The 17,622-nt window shown below is 39.8% G+C and overlaps 1 protein-coding gene across 5 annotated transcripts in view; it reads right to left on the bottom strand.

The window, feature by feature from the left end:
• NCOA3 (nuclear receptor coactivator 3) overlaps nt 1–17,622 on the bottom strand; it is a 157,654-nt gene that overhangs the window by 14,734 nt on the left and 125,298 nt on the right. For 4 of the 5 annotated variants that reach the window (XM_033186662.1, XM_033186665.1, XM_033186663.1 and 1 more), the window contains 11 exons: nt 16,885–16,986; nt 14,798–14,970; nt 13,434–13,534; nt 11,451–11,625; nt 10,877–11,065; nt 10,603–10,704; nt 4,942–5,082; nt 4,058–4,205; nt 2,400–2,791; nt 1,349–2,220; nt 327–462 (listed from right to left, as the gene is read on the bottom strand). In XM_033186662.1, the coding sequence (XP_033042553.1) occupies nt 327–462; nt 1,349–2,220; nt 2,400–2,791; nt 4,058–4,205; nt 4,942–5,082; nt 10,603–10,704; nt 10,877–11,065; nt 11,451–11,625; nt 13,434–13,534; nt 14,798–14,970; nt 16,885–16,967 (2,512 nt within the window). In that variant the 5' untranslated portion in view covers nt 16,968–16,986. The remainder of the gene's footprint in view (nt 1–326; nt 463–1,348; nt 2,221–2,399; nt 2,792–4,057; nt 4,206–4,941; nt 5,083–10,602; nt 10,705–10,876; nt 11,066–11,450; nt 11,626–13,433; nt 13,535–14,797; nt 14,971–16,884; nt 16,987–17,622) is intronic. The other variant, XM_033186666.1, reaches the window with a different exon arrangement.

The following is a 17,622-nucleotide window of genomic DNA, read 5'->3' as shown; positions in this document are numbered from 1 at the left end:
TCCAATTCTCTATGGCTAAGAAAAATATATGCCCTAGTACCTACACTACTCACCTGGACTAATCAAAGATGAACATTTTTCTATAAGTGCCATGATTACTGGCATATTAGTTAGAAGTGGGAAATTTAAAGTAATTTTTAAAAAACAGGAAAATGTCCAAAAAGCTTTCTAAAGCACACACAATATAAATTAGTACAGAAAACAGAGGCAGAATACATGTTCTGAAGTTATAAGTGCTATTTATAACCTGGTCTTAGTGTAAGAGTGTTTACAGGTATGCAGAAAAGTTTCAAAGGCAGCAAAAACAAAACCTAGTTCATTCTTACCCAGAGAATTAGTTCCTTGAAACACCTGTTGCTTAGTCCCCAGATGACTACCATTTGAGGATATGGAATTATTGTAAAAGTCAGAACTAGTCAGATCACCAAGAATAGCATCTAGATTATCCAAGTCTCCAGATCCCTGAAAATAAAGTTTTAAAAATTAACCTGTGTACATTACTAGACACACAGGTATAAAAATACCCATCAGAAAAAAACGATATATGAAATAGAAGCAAGTAAAATACAAAAATTACCTACAATGATAACGCCCACCTTAAAGGCCAATTTATTATGACCCCCATCTCTAATCTTCCTCCTGTGAGATTAAATCACTCGATTTGGTCCTTTCAAAGGGGCATTTTTTAAATTTACACAAGACATTTAATTCTCAAACTGCAGAATATTTTGCAGGTAACATTAGTCACTAGCAATGCATTTGATAATTAGCTAACAGATCTGCATCTACATATACTTTCTGAAAATAAGTGTGATTAATAATAAAAGGGGCAAGCTGAGATGTTCATAGGCATGCTCTAATAAGGACTTCGGTCAATGAATTTGGTGAACACTAGGTTAAGCCCACATTCTAACTTTAAGCCTTTCATTTGCTCAAGTGCATATTAATATATCCTGTAAGTTTGGGAAATGCTTATACAGAATGTCATCTTGTACATGAAATTTGATTTTACCTTAAAATCAAAATTATGCTGCTTAATACAAGTTTTGTTTTTTTTTTTTTCCTGATTACTTCTACCATTCTCTTAATGACCCAATCTGCCCATTCCAGCAATAAACACCTCCATGACAAAATTTCATAGTGGCTACTAAAGAGTTATAAACATACACATCTGTTATTTCTAAATTACATCATAATTTTACTGACACCCAAAATAATTATAAAGAAATGGCAGCTAAAGGTTTAACTTTCTTTAAATAAACCTAAAATCGAAGAATTTGTATATTACATTAAATTTCTAACAGAAAAATGATGAAATATGAGCTGAAATATACAGAAAACAAATTACCTCTTCACTTGTCTCTGTCTTAATTTTAGGGTCTTTCTCTTGACTTGAGCTAGGAATAGTGGAGCTGGCGCACTGACTTATTTTATTATCCACTCCTTCCACTTGGGGCTGTAGTTCTTTAGAGAGTGCATCACTAGGATCATCCCTGTCCAGCAGGTATCTAAGAAGTGCATTATTCTCCTTCTTCTTAGGACTTAGCTGCTCCTGCTTAACAACATTTCCGTCCCCACAAGAAGTTATACTGCTAGTGTCTTTCCCAGTGGCTTCTGCAGTAATCTTGGCTACTTCAGCTGGTGAATTCCCATTCTGCAGCAACTTGTGCAAAATCCGGTGCTTCTCTTGTAACAGTGACCCATGCATATTGGATGTAGAGGATACTCCTCCAGATGTAGAGGAAGAGACTCCAGAGGGGCTGGTGACACTAACAGAAGATTCTTTACAACTTGAATCTAGCGGGGAGTTGGTCAAGGAGGAATGACCCCGGTCATCAGAAGAACAGGTAAGTAACTGCAGTAATTTTTTGTGACCTTTGCTTTCCAAAGGACCCCTTTGATTCTCTGACCCCTCAACACTGCTCTCCTTACTTTCTTTGTCACTGAGGTGATCTCTGCTATTTGACTGACACATTGAACTCTCCACTGGATTTTGGTCGCAATAAAAGCCCAGCGGACTCTTGGAATCCTGACTGCTTACTTTACTTGGTTGGGTTATATTCATATTGGGAGAGTTATCCAACTTGGGGCCTGGTGATGACAGAGTAGATAAAAGAGAAGTCCCTACACCCTCACTGATGGCTTGCAGGGCACTGAGAGAGCTGCTGGAAAAGCTGTGGTTCCCACTATTGCCAGAAGATCCCATGGGAGAGTGCACACCTGAATTTGAAAAAAATTTAGGAAAATAATTAGACTACCAGTCACTGTAACAAAATACAACTTAATTACTCAAAGTTTATATTATAAAATAGATTAACTTTACAAGAATTACAGTAGTATAGAAAGAAGAATTACTTAAAAAGAAAAAAAAAAAACAGAAGAAATGTCAACATAAATACCTGCAACAGGAGAAAACTGATGTGAGGCTATCTTTGGACTCCCACGATTACGAGGAGAAATCAGGATATTCTGCTGGTTTGGGGCAAGACCAGGACTTCCATGTGGGGGGCTACTCATGCTGAGCCCATAGTTGTTGTTCTGGTAGGAAGATGGTGATTGCATGCCTGGCCCAGGGGTCAATGAGGCTATGTTACTGGAACCCCCATACCTAGCTCCACTCATCTGCCCTGTGGTGCTAGGGTCTGCCAAGCCATAGGCCCTGCTGCTTGGCATCTGTAAGCCTTGGTTTGGTGACATACTCATGCTGCCTACTGAACTGTTGCATCCAGCCATAGGTGGTCTAATCCCTTGTCCAACAGGATTTGGGTTTGGTCTATATCCATTCTGTTCTCTGCAAAACAAACATCAAACTTTTACTAAAAAATTATAAGCATGCATGAAAGCCTTTAATCAGATTTAAAATAAAATGAAATTTTAGAACACCGGCCAGCTACAGTGGCTCACACCTATATTCCCAGCATTTTGGGAAGTTGAGGCAGGAGGATCACTTGAGCTCAGGAGTTTGAAACCAGCCTGGGCAACACAGCAAGATCATGTCACTACTAAAAATTTAAAAATTGGCCAGGCGTAGTGACACACAGCTGTAGTCCTAGCTACTCAAGAGGCTGCAGTGGGAGGATGGCCTGAGCCCAGGAGTTCGAGGTTGCAGTGAGCTGTGATGGCACTACTGCACTACAGCCTGGGCGAAAGATCAAGACCCTGTCTCTGTTTAATAAAAAAAATAAAAAAAATAAAAAAAGAGAAGAAAGAAGAAAGAGAAGAAGAAGAAGAAGGAGGAGGAGGAGGAGGAGGAGGAGGAAGAAGGAAGAAGGAAGAAGGAAGAAGGAAGAAGAAGAAGAAGAAGAAGGAAGAAGGAAGAAGGAAGAAGGAAGAAGAAAGAAGAAAGAAGAAAGAAGAAGAAAAAGAAAGGCAGGCAGGGAGAGGGAATTTAAAAAATGGGATGAATTAACTACCCAGGAACTTAACCTTTTAGGCAACATTCCAGTACCTAGTGACAATTCCAGTCAATCGATCAATTATTTACCTAATAACATACTTTTCAGTAAGCCACAGAATCTATATGACTAAGACCACTGTAGTATTATGAAAGACCAACAGCTATGTTAACTGGAGTTTCAGGTGGGCTTTATTAGAGTTGCCACATTATCTAGGGCTTCACCTGGAGGTATCTGCAAATTATTCAAGATAATTAGTGGGTGAATATCCTCCCCTTCATGCATTGCTTATTTGCCACTACCAACACCGACAGTAACTACCTTTATTCTTAAAGTATAACCTCAAATTTTAAATGCAGTCCCCAAAGCAAAACACATCATCAGAAATGAATGGTAAGACATGTAATCAGATTTTATATGCTCTTTTATCCACCCATTAGCCTTCCCATCCCCTAGCTTTCCTGTATTTAATAAATAATCACTTTCACATAAAAATACAACCTTAAACAAATCATAATCCAGGAATCTAAACTCATTTCATCAAACCCAATAACCTTCCTAAGTTTTGTCTCATTTTGTCCCTTCCTTTTTTACTTTAATAATAAAGCATTTTGAGAACACTGCTGCATTTCGTATTAGAATACACAGTAATCTATCATTACCTCTGAAGAAAGTGGGTTGAGACAAAGCCATGTCGATCATTTGTTACAGGATTTCGGAAGAGTTTGCTTTTTGTCTGTGCAGTCACTATAGTTCCATCAGCCAACGAGAATCGATATACTGGGGTTTCTGCATGGCCATTAAGATAAGCTGTTGGGGAAAATATCCCATCATTGGTAACTACAGTCAGCAAAACAAATATATATAGGAGGGGATAGGGAGGAAATATACTTCAAGTACAACATTTCTAAAAATCCAAGGAAAGACTGGATCTGCATCAAAATTATCAACAGGGTGAAGTAAGAACACTCAGTAATCATTTTCCTTTTTTTTTTTTTTTTTTTTTGAGATGGAGTCTCTCTCTGTCACCCAGGCTGGAGTGCAGTGGCCAGATCTCAACTCACTGCAAGCTCCGCCTCCCGGGTTCCCGCCATTCTCCTGCCTCAGCCTCCCGAGTAGCTGGGACTACAGGCGCCCGCCACCTCGCCCGGCTAGTTTTTTTTTGTATTTTTAGTAGAGACGGGGTTTCACCATGTTAGCCAGGATGGTCTCGATCTCCTGACCTCGTGATCCGCCCATCTCGGCCTCCCAAAGTGCTGGGATTACAGGCTTGAGCCACCGCGCCCGGCCAGTAATCATTTTCCTACCCCTCACCAACAAAACAGCAGCAACTACAGCCATGTGTACACCAAACATAATGACAAACAAGATCAAGAATCAACCCCAAAACCAGGTATGGTGGTGTGCACCTGCAGTCTCGGCTACTCAGAAGCTGAGGCAGAAGGATCACTTAAATCCAGCAGTTTGAGTCCAGCCTGGGCAAGATAGCAAGGCCCTGTCTCTAAAGAATAAAATGATAAAAAGAATCAACCCCAAAATTCTTTACCTTCTTGATAGTGACGTTTCTGGGACCATGACTGCCCATCATTTAGACTAAAAAATCTCTGAATACACCTTCGGATTATATCTTCAAAGCCAGGCCTCATGGAGGATCTTAGTGAATTTGTATCTATATTGACAACCTTTCCTATTAAACAGAAAAAGGAAAAAGAGTTATATCCAGCCCACAAGTATTTACCGGCTGCCTACACATGGCTTAGCACTGGAGAATAAAATAAAAGATATTAAATCTTTGCTCCACCTTCTCTGATCCAAATTTCTACTACATCCAGAGCTTTTCTCCTTAAGACACAGCACCACAGGATTCTCCCTACAAGTTCTGCTAAGGAGTATAATAATACATTTGGCCTTTGTCAGATTTCTAGCACAGAGCTTCTATCTAAAATCCTCAGAATTTCCTGAGTAATAAAAGTATTTTCAAGTTATTCATAAAGAGCTCCTTTGGAACACACCTCAATTTATGCTAATGAGGTGACTTAGGTTGGGGTCTCTAGATCACCTCAAAATGGAGCTGGTATCAGAAAAACCAAGTAATTAAAGGATCGGAACTTTCTGTTAGTAGTTCCACCTACTAACCTCCAGGAATGGGGGATGAGGGAGGATGGAGAGCCTGGTGATTAAATTCTATAAAAAAAACTCTTGGCAGAGCACGATGCCGCACACCTGTAATCCCAGCACTTTGGGAGGCCAAGGCAGGTGGATCACGAGGTCAAAATATTGAGACCATCCTGGCCAACATGGTGAAACCCTGTCTCTATTAAAAATACAAAAATTAGCTGGGCGTGGTGGCACGTGCCTGTAGTCTCAGCTACTAGGGAGGGTGAGGCAGGAGAATCGCTTGAACCTGGGAGGTGGAGGTTGCAGTGAGCCGAGATCACGCCACTGCACTCCAGCCTGGTGACAGAATGAGACTCTGTCTCAAAAAAAAAACTCTTGGGCCAGGAACAGTGGCTCATGTCTGTAATCCCAGCACTTTGGGAGGCCGAGGTAGACAGATCACAAGGTCAAGAGTTCGAGACCAGCCTAGTCAACATGGTGAAACCCCGTCTTTACTAATAATACAAAACTTAGCTGGGTGTGGTGGCGCGTACCTGTAATCCCAGCTACTTGGGAGGCAGAGGCAGGAGAATGGCTTGAACCCAGGAGGCAGAGGTTACAGTGAGCCAAGAAAGTGCCACTGTACTCCAGCCTAGGCGACAGAGCAAGACTCTGTCTCCAATTAAAAAAACAAAAACAAAAAAAACTCTTGAACAAGTGATTTGATGAGCTTCCAAAGGATGAACACATTAAGGTGCTGGGAAGGCTATAAGCCCAGAGAGGGCACAGAACTTCCAAACCTCATCCCCACCCCCTAATACCTTGTCCTATATATTTCTCCCATTGAGCTATTCCTGAGTTGTATCCTTCATAAGAAAGCAGTAAACCTGAGTAAAGCATTTCCGGATTTCTTGGGCCATTCTAGCAAATCATCAAACCTAAGGAGAGGATCAGAGGCCCAATTTATAGCCAGTCAGTCAGAAGTACAGAAGGCCAGGACTTGCAACTGGCATCTGAGGTGAAGTACAGGCAGTCTTGTGGGACTGAACCCTTAAACTTATAAGATCTAATGCTAAACCCAGGTAGAAACTGTCCAAACTAAACTTGTAGGGCACCCAGCTTATGTCAGACAGAGCACTGGTTTAGTGGAGAAAAAATACATCTGGGGTCAGAAGTGATGTGAGAATACAGAAAAACAGTGCTTTCCCAAATGCTGTACAGAATTTATGAGTATATCACACAAACTCCTTTTACTTTCTGAACGTACTGACTATAACATGTCCAGATAACCTTAAGTTCATTTTCGTGTAAAGGAAAAAAATAACATCTATGAGGAAAGCTGTTTGTCCAAACAGATTCTGTCCCTACAACTATGAAGCAAGAGAAAACACCTGCTTAAAGAGCCAGCAGGGACAATTCTTTGCATCTGAGAGATGACTGCATTTTTGTACACTTAATACCTAAACTTGGAGAGTTAACCAAATACTCATTTCTACAATGCTGGAAGCTTCTGACAACTTTTGCTTAATATCAAATACAGTGAAGACACCAAATATACATACTCAAAAATACCATGGAATTAAAGAAGGTTTCATGACAACAGATGGTCCTTAAAAAATGTCTAGGCCTTTTCACTCTAAGCAGCACTAGGGTGGCTGGCAAAAGCAAGTGCCTTACAAAAAGTCGCAGAAAGGGAGCAAAGAAGAAAGTGGTTAATCCATTTTCTAAAAAAGACTGGTATGATGTGAAAGCACTAGCTATGTTTAATTGGTAACAAACTAGTCAAAAGGGCTCAAGGTACCAACACTGCATCTGACGGCCTAAAGAACTGTGTTTTTGAAATGAACCTTGCTGATCTGCAGAATGACGAAAGTGCCCTTAGAAAATTCAGACTAATTACTGAGGATATACAGGTCAAAAACGATGTGACTAGCTTCCATGGCTGGTCTTGGATCAGCTTCTAGGCCTTTTCTATATCTTTGAATGCAGACAGAATGATCCAAGCCATAATAACTGGTCACACAGTTTTTGACCTGGACATCCTCAGTAATCTTTTCTGTGACAAAATATGCTCCATGGTTAAACATGGCAGACTTCATATGAAACTCCTGCTGATGTCAAGATTGCCAATAGTTATCTGTTTTGTCTGTTTTGTGTAGGTTTTACAAATAAATGCAATAATCAGATCTAGGCAATCTCTTATGCTCAGCACCAACAGATATGCCAAATCCCAGTGATGATGGAAGTCGTGACCCAAGAGGTACAAATAGCTTGAAAGAAGTGGGCAATAAACTGATTCCACACAAATCAGGAAAGACATAGAAAAGGCTTGCCCAGGCCAGGCGCAGTGACTCACGTGAGTCTGTAATCCCAATACTTTGGGAGGCCGAGGTAGGCGGATCACGAGGTCAGGAGCTCGAGACCATCCTGGCTAACATGGTGAAATCCCATCTCTACTAAAAATACAAAAAATTAGCCAAGTGTGGTGGCACGTACCTGTAGTCCCAACTACTTGCTAGGCTGAGGCAGGAGAAAAGTTTGAACCCAGGAGGCAGAGGTTGCAGTGAGCCGAGATCGCACCACTGCACTCCAGCCTGGGCAACAGAGCAAGACTCCATCTCAAAAAAAAAAAAAAAAGTCTTGCCCATGTATTTATCCTTTCTATGACATATTCATTAGAAAAGTAAAAACACGGAAGAAAACCAAGTTTGGTTTGGGAAAACTTATGGGGCTTCATAGTGAAAGGTAATTCTGCAAAAACTACTGGATATTTAAAAGGCACTAATATTGATAAACCACCAGTCCAATAATCAGTTTAAAATTCAGAATTTTAATGGTGACCAAAAATCTTATTAGTAATGGGGGGGAGTAGGGAAAAAGTAAATACCTGTGCACTTGTGCCCAAAATAGAGATTTGTCCTCAACCACCTCCCCTGAGTTTAGCCCTGGGCCACATGACAAATACAAAATAGATGTTCATAAAAAGTTTATTATATGAAACACATCAGGGACAGAAGATAAAATATGTCCTGAGGTCAAAACATGTATTACATGTATTGTGTTGAGTGCAGTAAGCCTCCTATAATATAAGAGATACCCACTGGAAGGCATTAACTGTAACTACGGTAAGTAGGATCTCAGTTTTAAATGATGTTAATCACACAAAGCATTTGATCTTTCTTGCTTGGTAATATTTTTCTTCATCATGTCCTGTTTTCTTTCATGCTTGGTAATTTCTAACTTTTGTAATAAACATGTATTGCTTTTATATACTGATGAGATAATTTTCAAAGATGCTAAACTGCTTAAAGATGTTTTATTTAGTATTTTCAGTAACAAATGTAAAACATGGCTATTCAAGTAGAAAATTAACACTGCCAAACCATAAGACGTGCAGAGAAAGACCCACTCTAAAAGCATAAAATAATATATAAAAATTGCTGTCACTAAGTTTATCTGAGGTGAGTTAATACAGAGAAAATGTTCAAATATAAAGTAATATACGGCCGGGCATGGTGGCTTATGCTGTAATCCCAGCACTTTGGGAGGCCGAGGCAGGCGGATCACCTGAGGTCAGGAGTTCGAGACCAGCCTGACCAACATGGTGAAACCCTGTCTCTACTAAAAATAGAAAAAATTAGCCGGGCATGGTGGCAGGCACCTGTAATTTCACCTACTCGGGAGGCTGAGGCAGGAGAATCGCTTGAACCCAGGAGGCAGAGGTTGCAGTGAGTCAAGATCATACCACTGCACTCCAGACTGGGCATGACAAAGCAAGACTCTGTCTCAAAAAGATAAAAAAAGTAATATCCATCAGCATAAATAGATTGTACTTTGAATTGTCAAAATAATTCTTTGCTACTTCTTTTTAATTGTGAAAATTAATCTCAAAAAGCCTGAAGATAGGTTACTGAGTATGGCATAAATGGCTGAATGACTGCAAAAACAGCAAAATTTCTTTAAAAATATTCTATATTATGTATATTATATATGCATATTACAAACATACACATACATATGTAATAGCGATAGGTATGTTTTATGTTTATGTATACCTACTCCAGTTTTATATCACTTGGTAAAGGTCCACATTATAAAATTAGCATTACACAAAGCAAAGAATACAGGCTAAGTCAGGCAGACAGAGCTATAAATTTTCTTATTAGCCATGATCTTGGACAATAACCCAAACTCTGTTACCAAGCCTCTATTTCTTTATCTCTGAGATGGGGCATATATGACAAACCCTTGGCATCCTCATTTACACTTAGGTTACCATAAGAGTAACCCTGAAGGTAAATAAAAATAATATTGCCACAGTGTTTAATTTCATTAATGCATCTTACCAACCACAATTTCCATGATTAAAAAAGGCAGACCAAGACTGAAACTCAGGTTGACATCAAGAATGACTCCCAGCCAGGCACAGTGGCTCACAACTGTAATCCCAGCACTTTGGGAGGCAGAGGCAGGCGAATCACTTGAGGTCAAGAGTTCGAGACCAGTCTGGACAATATGGTGAAACCCCATCCCTACTAAAAAATACTAAAATTAGCCGGGCATGGTGGCATGTGCCTGTAGTCCCAACTGTTTGGGAGGCTGTGGCAGGAAAATTACTTGAACCCAAGAAGTGGAGGTTGCAGTGAACCAAGATCACACTATTGCACTCCAGCCTTGGTGACAGAGCAAGACTCCATCTCAAAAAAAAAAAAAAAAAAGGAACTACTCCCAATAATTCTCATTAAATTACCTGTAATTTTTTTTTAAACATGTTTCTTTATGACAAATAGGCTTGAAGTTAGAGTAAAGAAACACTAAATTCTGACGCAAAATGCATTTGGAGAGAAAACCAGGTGCCCCTAAATTTGTTTTTTTAATTTATTTGGGGGATTTAAAGTGCCAAACATACCCAACTCAAAATGCCAAGAATTTTAGTGAAATTCTTTTAGGGTTGCATAAGAAACATGAAAAATGATACATATAAAGCACTCATTGTAGTAGGTATACATTTTTATGATAGTACAGATTAAAAATAGTAACATTTACAAAAATTTCCAAAATAAAAATGTACGTATACACACATACAAAGAGAGAGAGAACGAGTTTTTACCTGAAAGATCATGTCTGGTAATAAAGCTCTCAGGGTTTGATGGAAATGCTCTTTCTCCTGTAGTAATGCGGCGTGCCACACAGATCATACAAGATTGCAAATCTGTAATAAAAAATTCACCCTGCTAAGGATTATACTTAACTTTTGGATATGTATGTTCAATAGGCAAGCAAGGACATGGAATTCAGTAAAAAGAGTTACAATAGAAGTTTCAAAACTCCAAGTACGGATACTATTTGTTTCATGAACATCACAAACATATGATAGCTCTTACCTTCCCCTTCCTCCATCATAGCTCGTGGCTGAGACAGGGCAAAGCACTGCATTGTTTCATATCTCTGGCGCATTTCAGGACTGGCGTTTATGTCTTCCAGAATATCATGTGGTGTTTTCATCAACATACGGCAATTAAATGTATGGCTTTTTTGTCTCTGGGTCTCATTTGTCCAGGAAACTCCATTAACTTTGGAAAACAAATTGAAATGACATTTTAAAAAGCTTGTAACTCATTCTATGACCATCATCAAGAATTCAAGCTGCATTTTCTCATTATGCATGTTTTCCATAGTTATATCTATACTAACATTTCAGGCTGGCAACATACAAAACATGTGAATAATTTCAACTTTAACAGAAATCTCACTGCATATTTTGTAACTTTATGCCTCTTAAAATGTATACCAAATTTTTAATTCACTGACACCATATGTCAAAATTTTGCTATTAAATCACATGCCTTGTCTACCCTCATTTGATCGCTTGACTTCCTAAAAGATACATTCAATTATCTAAGAAATGGTCAAGAAAAAAAATTTACCCTATTTAGAAAAGACACATTAAAAGCCTACCTGTAGATTTTGGTAAATTTTTAAGAAAATCCTTTCTGTCTTCTTCATGTAAGATATTGTAAACACTTGTGTTAACCAGGTCCTCTTGCTTATATTGCAGGTATTGTGTGACATTTTCTGACACAAATACAATGTTTCCGTCTCGATTCACCACAAATAGGAAACCATCTAATGCCTAAAATAGGATATGTTAATACAGGCTGTTATTGACTGAATTGTATCCTCCTCCCTCTAAGTCTTAAATTGAAACTCTAACCATCAACATAACTGTATTTGGAAACAAGACCTTCAAGGAGGTAATTAAAGATAAATGAGGTTATATGGGTGGGGACCCTAATCCAATATGACCGGTATCCTATAAGGGGACAGAAAGACAACAGGAATGTGCATGCAGAGAAAAGGCCATGGGAGAACACAGTGACAAGAAATGGAGAATCCAATCCTGCCGACACCTTGATCCTGGACTTTCAGCCTCCAACACTGTAAGAAATAAATTTATTTGGTTTAACCTACCAAGTCTGTGGTATTTTGTTACAGTAGTATCAGCAAACAGCAGCCATAGTAATAAGCAAAATGTGTAAAAACTACTGCTGACTTAATTACTCCAAACAACTATAAGCCACCATTACTACTAACATTAGCACCATTACTACAGGCCTTATTGGGGGAAAAAAAAAGAATTGGGGGTGGCGGGGTGTGTACATAAATATATTCAGCATGAAATCTGAATTAATGTCTAACCTAATTTTTAAAGAATTATATCTTCAAAGGAGCTTTTAAAAGTGAGAAAAGCATCCTTAGCTCTTCCCATTTTTTCCATTTGATGCCAAGTCAAGCTACAGAAACTGCTATAGCATTCCTTAATGAGAATTTGCAAAGATGAATTTCACAACTGATCAACTAAAAGTAGTTGGAACAAACTACCTGAAACAAAAAGAAGTTGACAAGTTAACTTTATGAAGGGCTTCAGCCCCTAAACAAATACAATGCACATATTTAAGTGTTAACAATTCCTCAAGAATATAAAACTAAAGCGTGCCATGTGATTAATCATGCAAAAATTCACCAACAATGTCTGAGCTAAAACGTACAGTCATCATCCCCTGGCATCTGTGTAAGATTGGTTCCAAGACCTCCCAAAGACGGCAAAATCTCAGGAGGTTCAAGTCCCTGATATAAAATGGTGAATTTGCCTATAGCCTATGCATATATTCCAATATAATTTAAATCATCTCTAGATTACTTATAATACCTAATACAATGTAAATGCTATATAAATAGTCATCACACTGAAGTGTTTTTTTTTTTTTTTGAGACTGAGTCTTGCTCTGTCACCCAGGCCGGAGTGCAGTGGCACAATCTAGGCTCACCGCAAGCTCCACCTCCCAGGTTCACGCCATTCTCCTGCCTCGGCCTCCTGAGTAGTAGCTGGGACTACAGGCACCCACCACCACGCCCAGCTATTTTTTGTATTTTTAGTAGAGACGGGGTTTCACCATGTTAGCCAGGATGGTCTCAATCTCCTGACCTCGTGATCCACCCGCCTTGGCCTCCCAAGGATTACAGGCATGAGCCACCGCGCCCGGCCATATTTTTTATTGTTTTAACATTATTTTTTATTTCTTCCCCAGCCTCCAAATCTGCAGTGCAAAACCCATGGATATGAAGGGCCATTTGTATCCAAATATCTCTGTGCAATTACAGGTTACCTTTCCTTCCCTGCTTCTTTATATTTTTATGTTTGTATATGTGTGGTTTCTTAATTTTCAACTATATTTTTACTAGGGGGCCAAGGCTTCCTGAATTATGTATATTGTAAATATAAGAGCATTTTACCATCATATTCAGAATACTGAATTGTCTCAAAGAAAAATGTTTTCTTTTTGTTCTCATTTCCTAACCAAAATTTATTCTTTTTTTATAACTTTATAATAAATCAAACTGCAACACAGCTTACTGGACAGTTAAAATCTTTATACTTGCCTGAAGTAAAAGCGGTCCTAAGGAGTCTTTATCAATAACTCCCTGCCCTGTAGAAGATACATCAGCTTTTTGAACATCATCATCATTGGAAATAGTTTTTCCTGAAAAGACAGAAGGCGGTATAACAAATAACACACTTATCAGTTATAGATTAAATTATCTTGAAATAGTCCCGAGAAGAGACATAAAGATACACATGCACATGCCCATACATACATACAAAACGTTTCCTCATAAGAGAATGATGCTACAATATTATAACATCAAAACTAAACTTCATAGTTACCCAGGAAGCCAGAAGATACCTAAATTGTTTCACTACTAAATGTACTATCCCACAGCTTCCTGAAAGGGAACTAACAAATGACAGGGAACTGTCTGTTAACCATTTCTAAAGAGCATAGCTGGAGGCCCGGTGCAGTGGCTCACGCCTGTAATCCCAGCACTCTGGGAGGCTGAGGCGGGTGGATCACCTGAGGTCAGGAGTTTGAGACCAGCCTGGCCAACATGGTGAAACTCTGTCTCTACTAAAAATACAAAACTTAGCTAGGTGTGGTGGCGGGTGCCTGTAATCCTAGCTACTTGGGAGGCTGAGGCAGGAGAATCTCTTGAATCCAGGAAGTGGAGGTTGTAGCGAGCTGAGATCACACCACTGCACTCCAGCCCGGGTGACAAAGCGAGACATTGTCTCAAAACAAATAAATACATAAATAACAAAAAGCACAGCTGATCAAAACCAGTTGTAGTCTCTACCCAAATAAAGGAGCAAAAAGGCAAATATAGCAACAAGTCCCTTCTAAAACAGGGGTCCCCGACCTCCAGGCCACAGACAAATATCAGTCCGTGGCCTGTTAGGAATGGGGCCGCACAGCAGGAGGTCAGCAGTGGGCAAGTGAGCAAAGTTTAATCTGTATTTACAACAGCCCCTCCCCATCGCTCACATTACCACCTGAGTTCCACATCCTGTCAGCTCAGAAGCAGCATTAGATTCTCACAGGTGTGCAAACCCTAATGTGAACTCCACATGCGAGGGATCTAGGTTGTGTGCTCCTTATGATTCTCTAATGCCTGATGATCTGTCAGTTTCTCCCATTACCCCCAGATGGACCTGTCTAGCTGCAGGAAAACAAGCTCAGGGCTCCCACTGATTTCTACATTATGGTGAGTTGTATAATTATTTCATTATATGTTACAATGTAATCATAATAGAAATAAAGTACACCACAAATGTAATGCGCTTGAATCATCCTGAAACCATCCCCTCTACCAGGTCCATGGAAAAACTGGCTTCCACAAAACCAGTCCCTGGTGCCAAAAGAGTTGGGAACCACTACTGTTCTAAAAGACATGAGTGTTTTTATTACCTTGTTCTTTTATTTGACGTATCTGTCTTACTGTTTCCTTTAAAATCGCACATTTATCTGGCTTGACATTGAAATTGTCAATATCACTAAGATTGGCAGATATCAGCTCAGCCAATTCTTCAATATATTTACTTTCCTGCTCCCGTCTCCGCTTTTCACCACCGCAGGTAAGACTAAGGGAAAAGGGGTAGAAAGGGAGGAAAGGAGACATAATACATATCACAAAAGAGCTGTTAGCAGAATCAGCCCCTATACAACACTATTACCTTTTTTTTTGTTTTTTTCTTTGAGACAGAGTTTTGCTCTTGTTGCCCAAGATGGAGTACAATGGTGCGATCTCAGCTCAATGCAACCTCTGCCTCCCGGATTCAGGCGATTCTCCTGCCTCAGCCTCCCTAGTAGCTGGGATTACAGGCATGCGCCACCATGCCTGGCTAATTTTTGCATTTTTAGTAGAGATGAGGTTTCACCATGTTGGTCAGGCTGGTCTTGAACTCCTAACCTCAGGTGATCCACCCGCCCTGGCCTCCCAAAGTGCTGGGATTACAGGTGTGAGCCACCACACTCAGCCTATTATTTTCATATGTAAACAAACTAAACTCAGCCAATGTAAACTATCAAAAATGCTGTCTTGGAGAAGTAGTACAACATAATCGATATTCACGTAAACCTAAATCCAGTTCCATCTTTGTTAGCTAGGTGGCCTTGGGCAGAGTTAGCCTCAGTTACTTCATCTAGAAAATATGAATAAATCATCTTTACTTCTTAGAGATAATAAAACAACTAACAAATAATAACAAAAACACTGGTAGCTACTTACTGATGATGAAGTTTTATTCATCATAGATTGGTATTTTTCAACTATCACTTTAAACTTCAATTGACACTGACTTTGGCAAATACTTTAAAAGCTATGGAGTAGTGTTGTACATATTACATTATTTTGTTTCTAATTTTTAAGCTTCTCATTTCACTTGGTAAAAAAAGGATGCAACCTAACAAATGACAAAATATCAACTTATAACCCATTCTTAAAAGACAGCAAAGATTCTTACTTATAATAACTGTCAGGCCTCTGAGCCCAAGCCTGCACGTGCACATCCAGATGGCCTGAAGCAACTGAAGAGCCACAAAAGAAGTGAAAATAGCCTTCACTGAGGACCTTCCACCATTGGGATTTGTTTCTGCCCCACCCTAACTGATCAATGTACTTTGTAATCTCCCCCACCCTTAAGAAGGTTCTTTGTAATTCTCCCCACCCTTGAGAATGTACTTTGTGAGATCCACCCCCTGCCCAGGAAACATTGCTCCTAACTCCACCGCCTATCCCAAAACCTATAAGAACTTTATAGGACTTTTGATAATCCCACTACCCTTTGCTGGCTGGCTTTTCGGACTCAGCCCGCCTGCACCCAGGTGAAATAAACAGCCTTGTTGCTCACGTAAAGCCTGTTTGGTGGTCTCTTCACATGGACGCACATGACATAACCTTGGTCATCTATTCGTAACTCCTACCCTGCCTTCCATTCAGAAATTTTTTTTTTTTTGAGACAGAGTCTCGCTGTCACCCAGGCTGGAGTACAGTGGCCGGATCTCAGCTCACTGCAAGCTCCGCCTCCCAGGTTCACGCCATTCTCCTGCCTCAGCCTCCCGAGTAGCTGGGACTACAGGCGCCCGCCACCACACCCAGCTAGTTTTTTTTTTTGTATTTTTTAGTAGAGACGGGGTTTCACCATGTTAGCCAGGATGGTCTCGATCTCCTGACCTCGTGATCCACCCGTCTCGGCCTCCCAAAGTGCTGGGATTACAGGCTTGAGCCACCGCGCCCGGCCCAGAAATTCTTACAGTATCACAAATTGTTAATATTCTACCTTCTATCTGAATCAGCAATAAAAAAAAAAAAAAAAAAACTTCTATTACATCAAAAAGATGTCCATCTCATCAGTAACACTCTAGTTACCATGAAGTGAAACCACCAAAAAATCTAACCAGAGAATGTAAATGACCAGAAGTTAAAATGTTATCCTTAAACAAAGGCAGAGGCATGAGAACAAGTGTGGTAAAGCACCAGGAAATAAGTCACCTACCCTTGTCCTGGAGCATCACATGGCAATTTGCGTTTTCGTGAATCAGTGGCCAGTGGATCCAAGTTTTCTCCTAATCCACTCATCTTGAATATACATCAGCAACTAAGACAGAATAAAGAAATAAGATAAGCACACTAAAAAATATACATGACTCTATGAAGGTGTTATATGACTGAATGCATCTTGTAATTCAGAACTACTTTCTTTAAACAGATAATTCTCAATATTCTTTTTCATAAATGCCTACACTGAAAACAACCTCAGATTTCATATTCTAATATAACTATGCAGAATGTATGTACAACTCCAAGTCAGAAATGTTCCTCAAGACCTACTAAAAATGTGTACCTTGCAGGGCATGGTGGCTCATGCCTGTAGTCCCAGCACGTTGGGAGGTCGAGGCAGGTGGATCACCTGAGGTCAGGAATTTGAGACCAGCCTGACCAACATAGTGAAACCCCATCTCTACTAAAAATAAAAAATTAGCTGGCCGTGGTGGCGGGTGCCTGTAATCCTAGTTATTTGGGAGGCTGAGGCAGGAGAATCACTAGAACCAGGAGGTGGAGGTTGCAGTAAGCCGAGATAGCACCACTGCACTCCAGCCTGGGTGACAAGAGCTAGACTCAAAAAAAAAAAAAAATGACTGATGGAAAAATAGGATGCTTTGGTTAAAATTTCACTGATGAAGAAGATAAATGTAGAGTATTTCTTGTTGAGAAAGATGAGCAGGTTTTAATA

Source organism: Trachypithecus francoisi, unplaced genomic scaffold (genome assembly GCF_009764315.1).
Source record: "Trachypithecus francoisi isolate TF-2019V2 unplaced genomic scaffold, Tfra_2.0 Lachesis_group21, whole genome shotgun sequence".
Classification (NCBI taxonomy): Eukaryota; Metazoa; Chordata; class Mammalia; order Primates; family Cercopithecidae; genus Trachypithecus; species Trachypithecus francoisi.
This window is presented reverse-complemented; position numbering and strand designations above follow the sequence as displayed.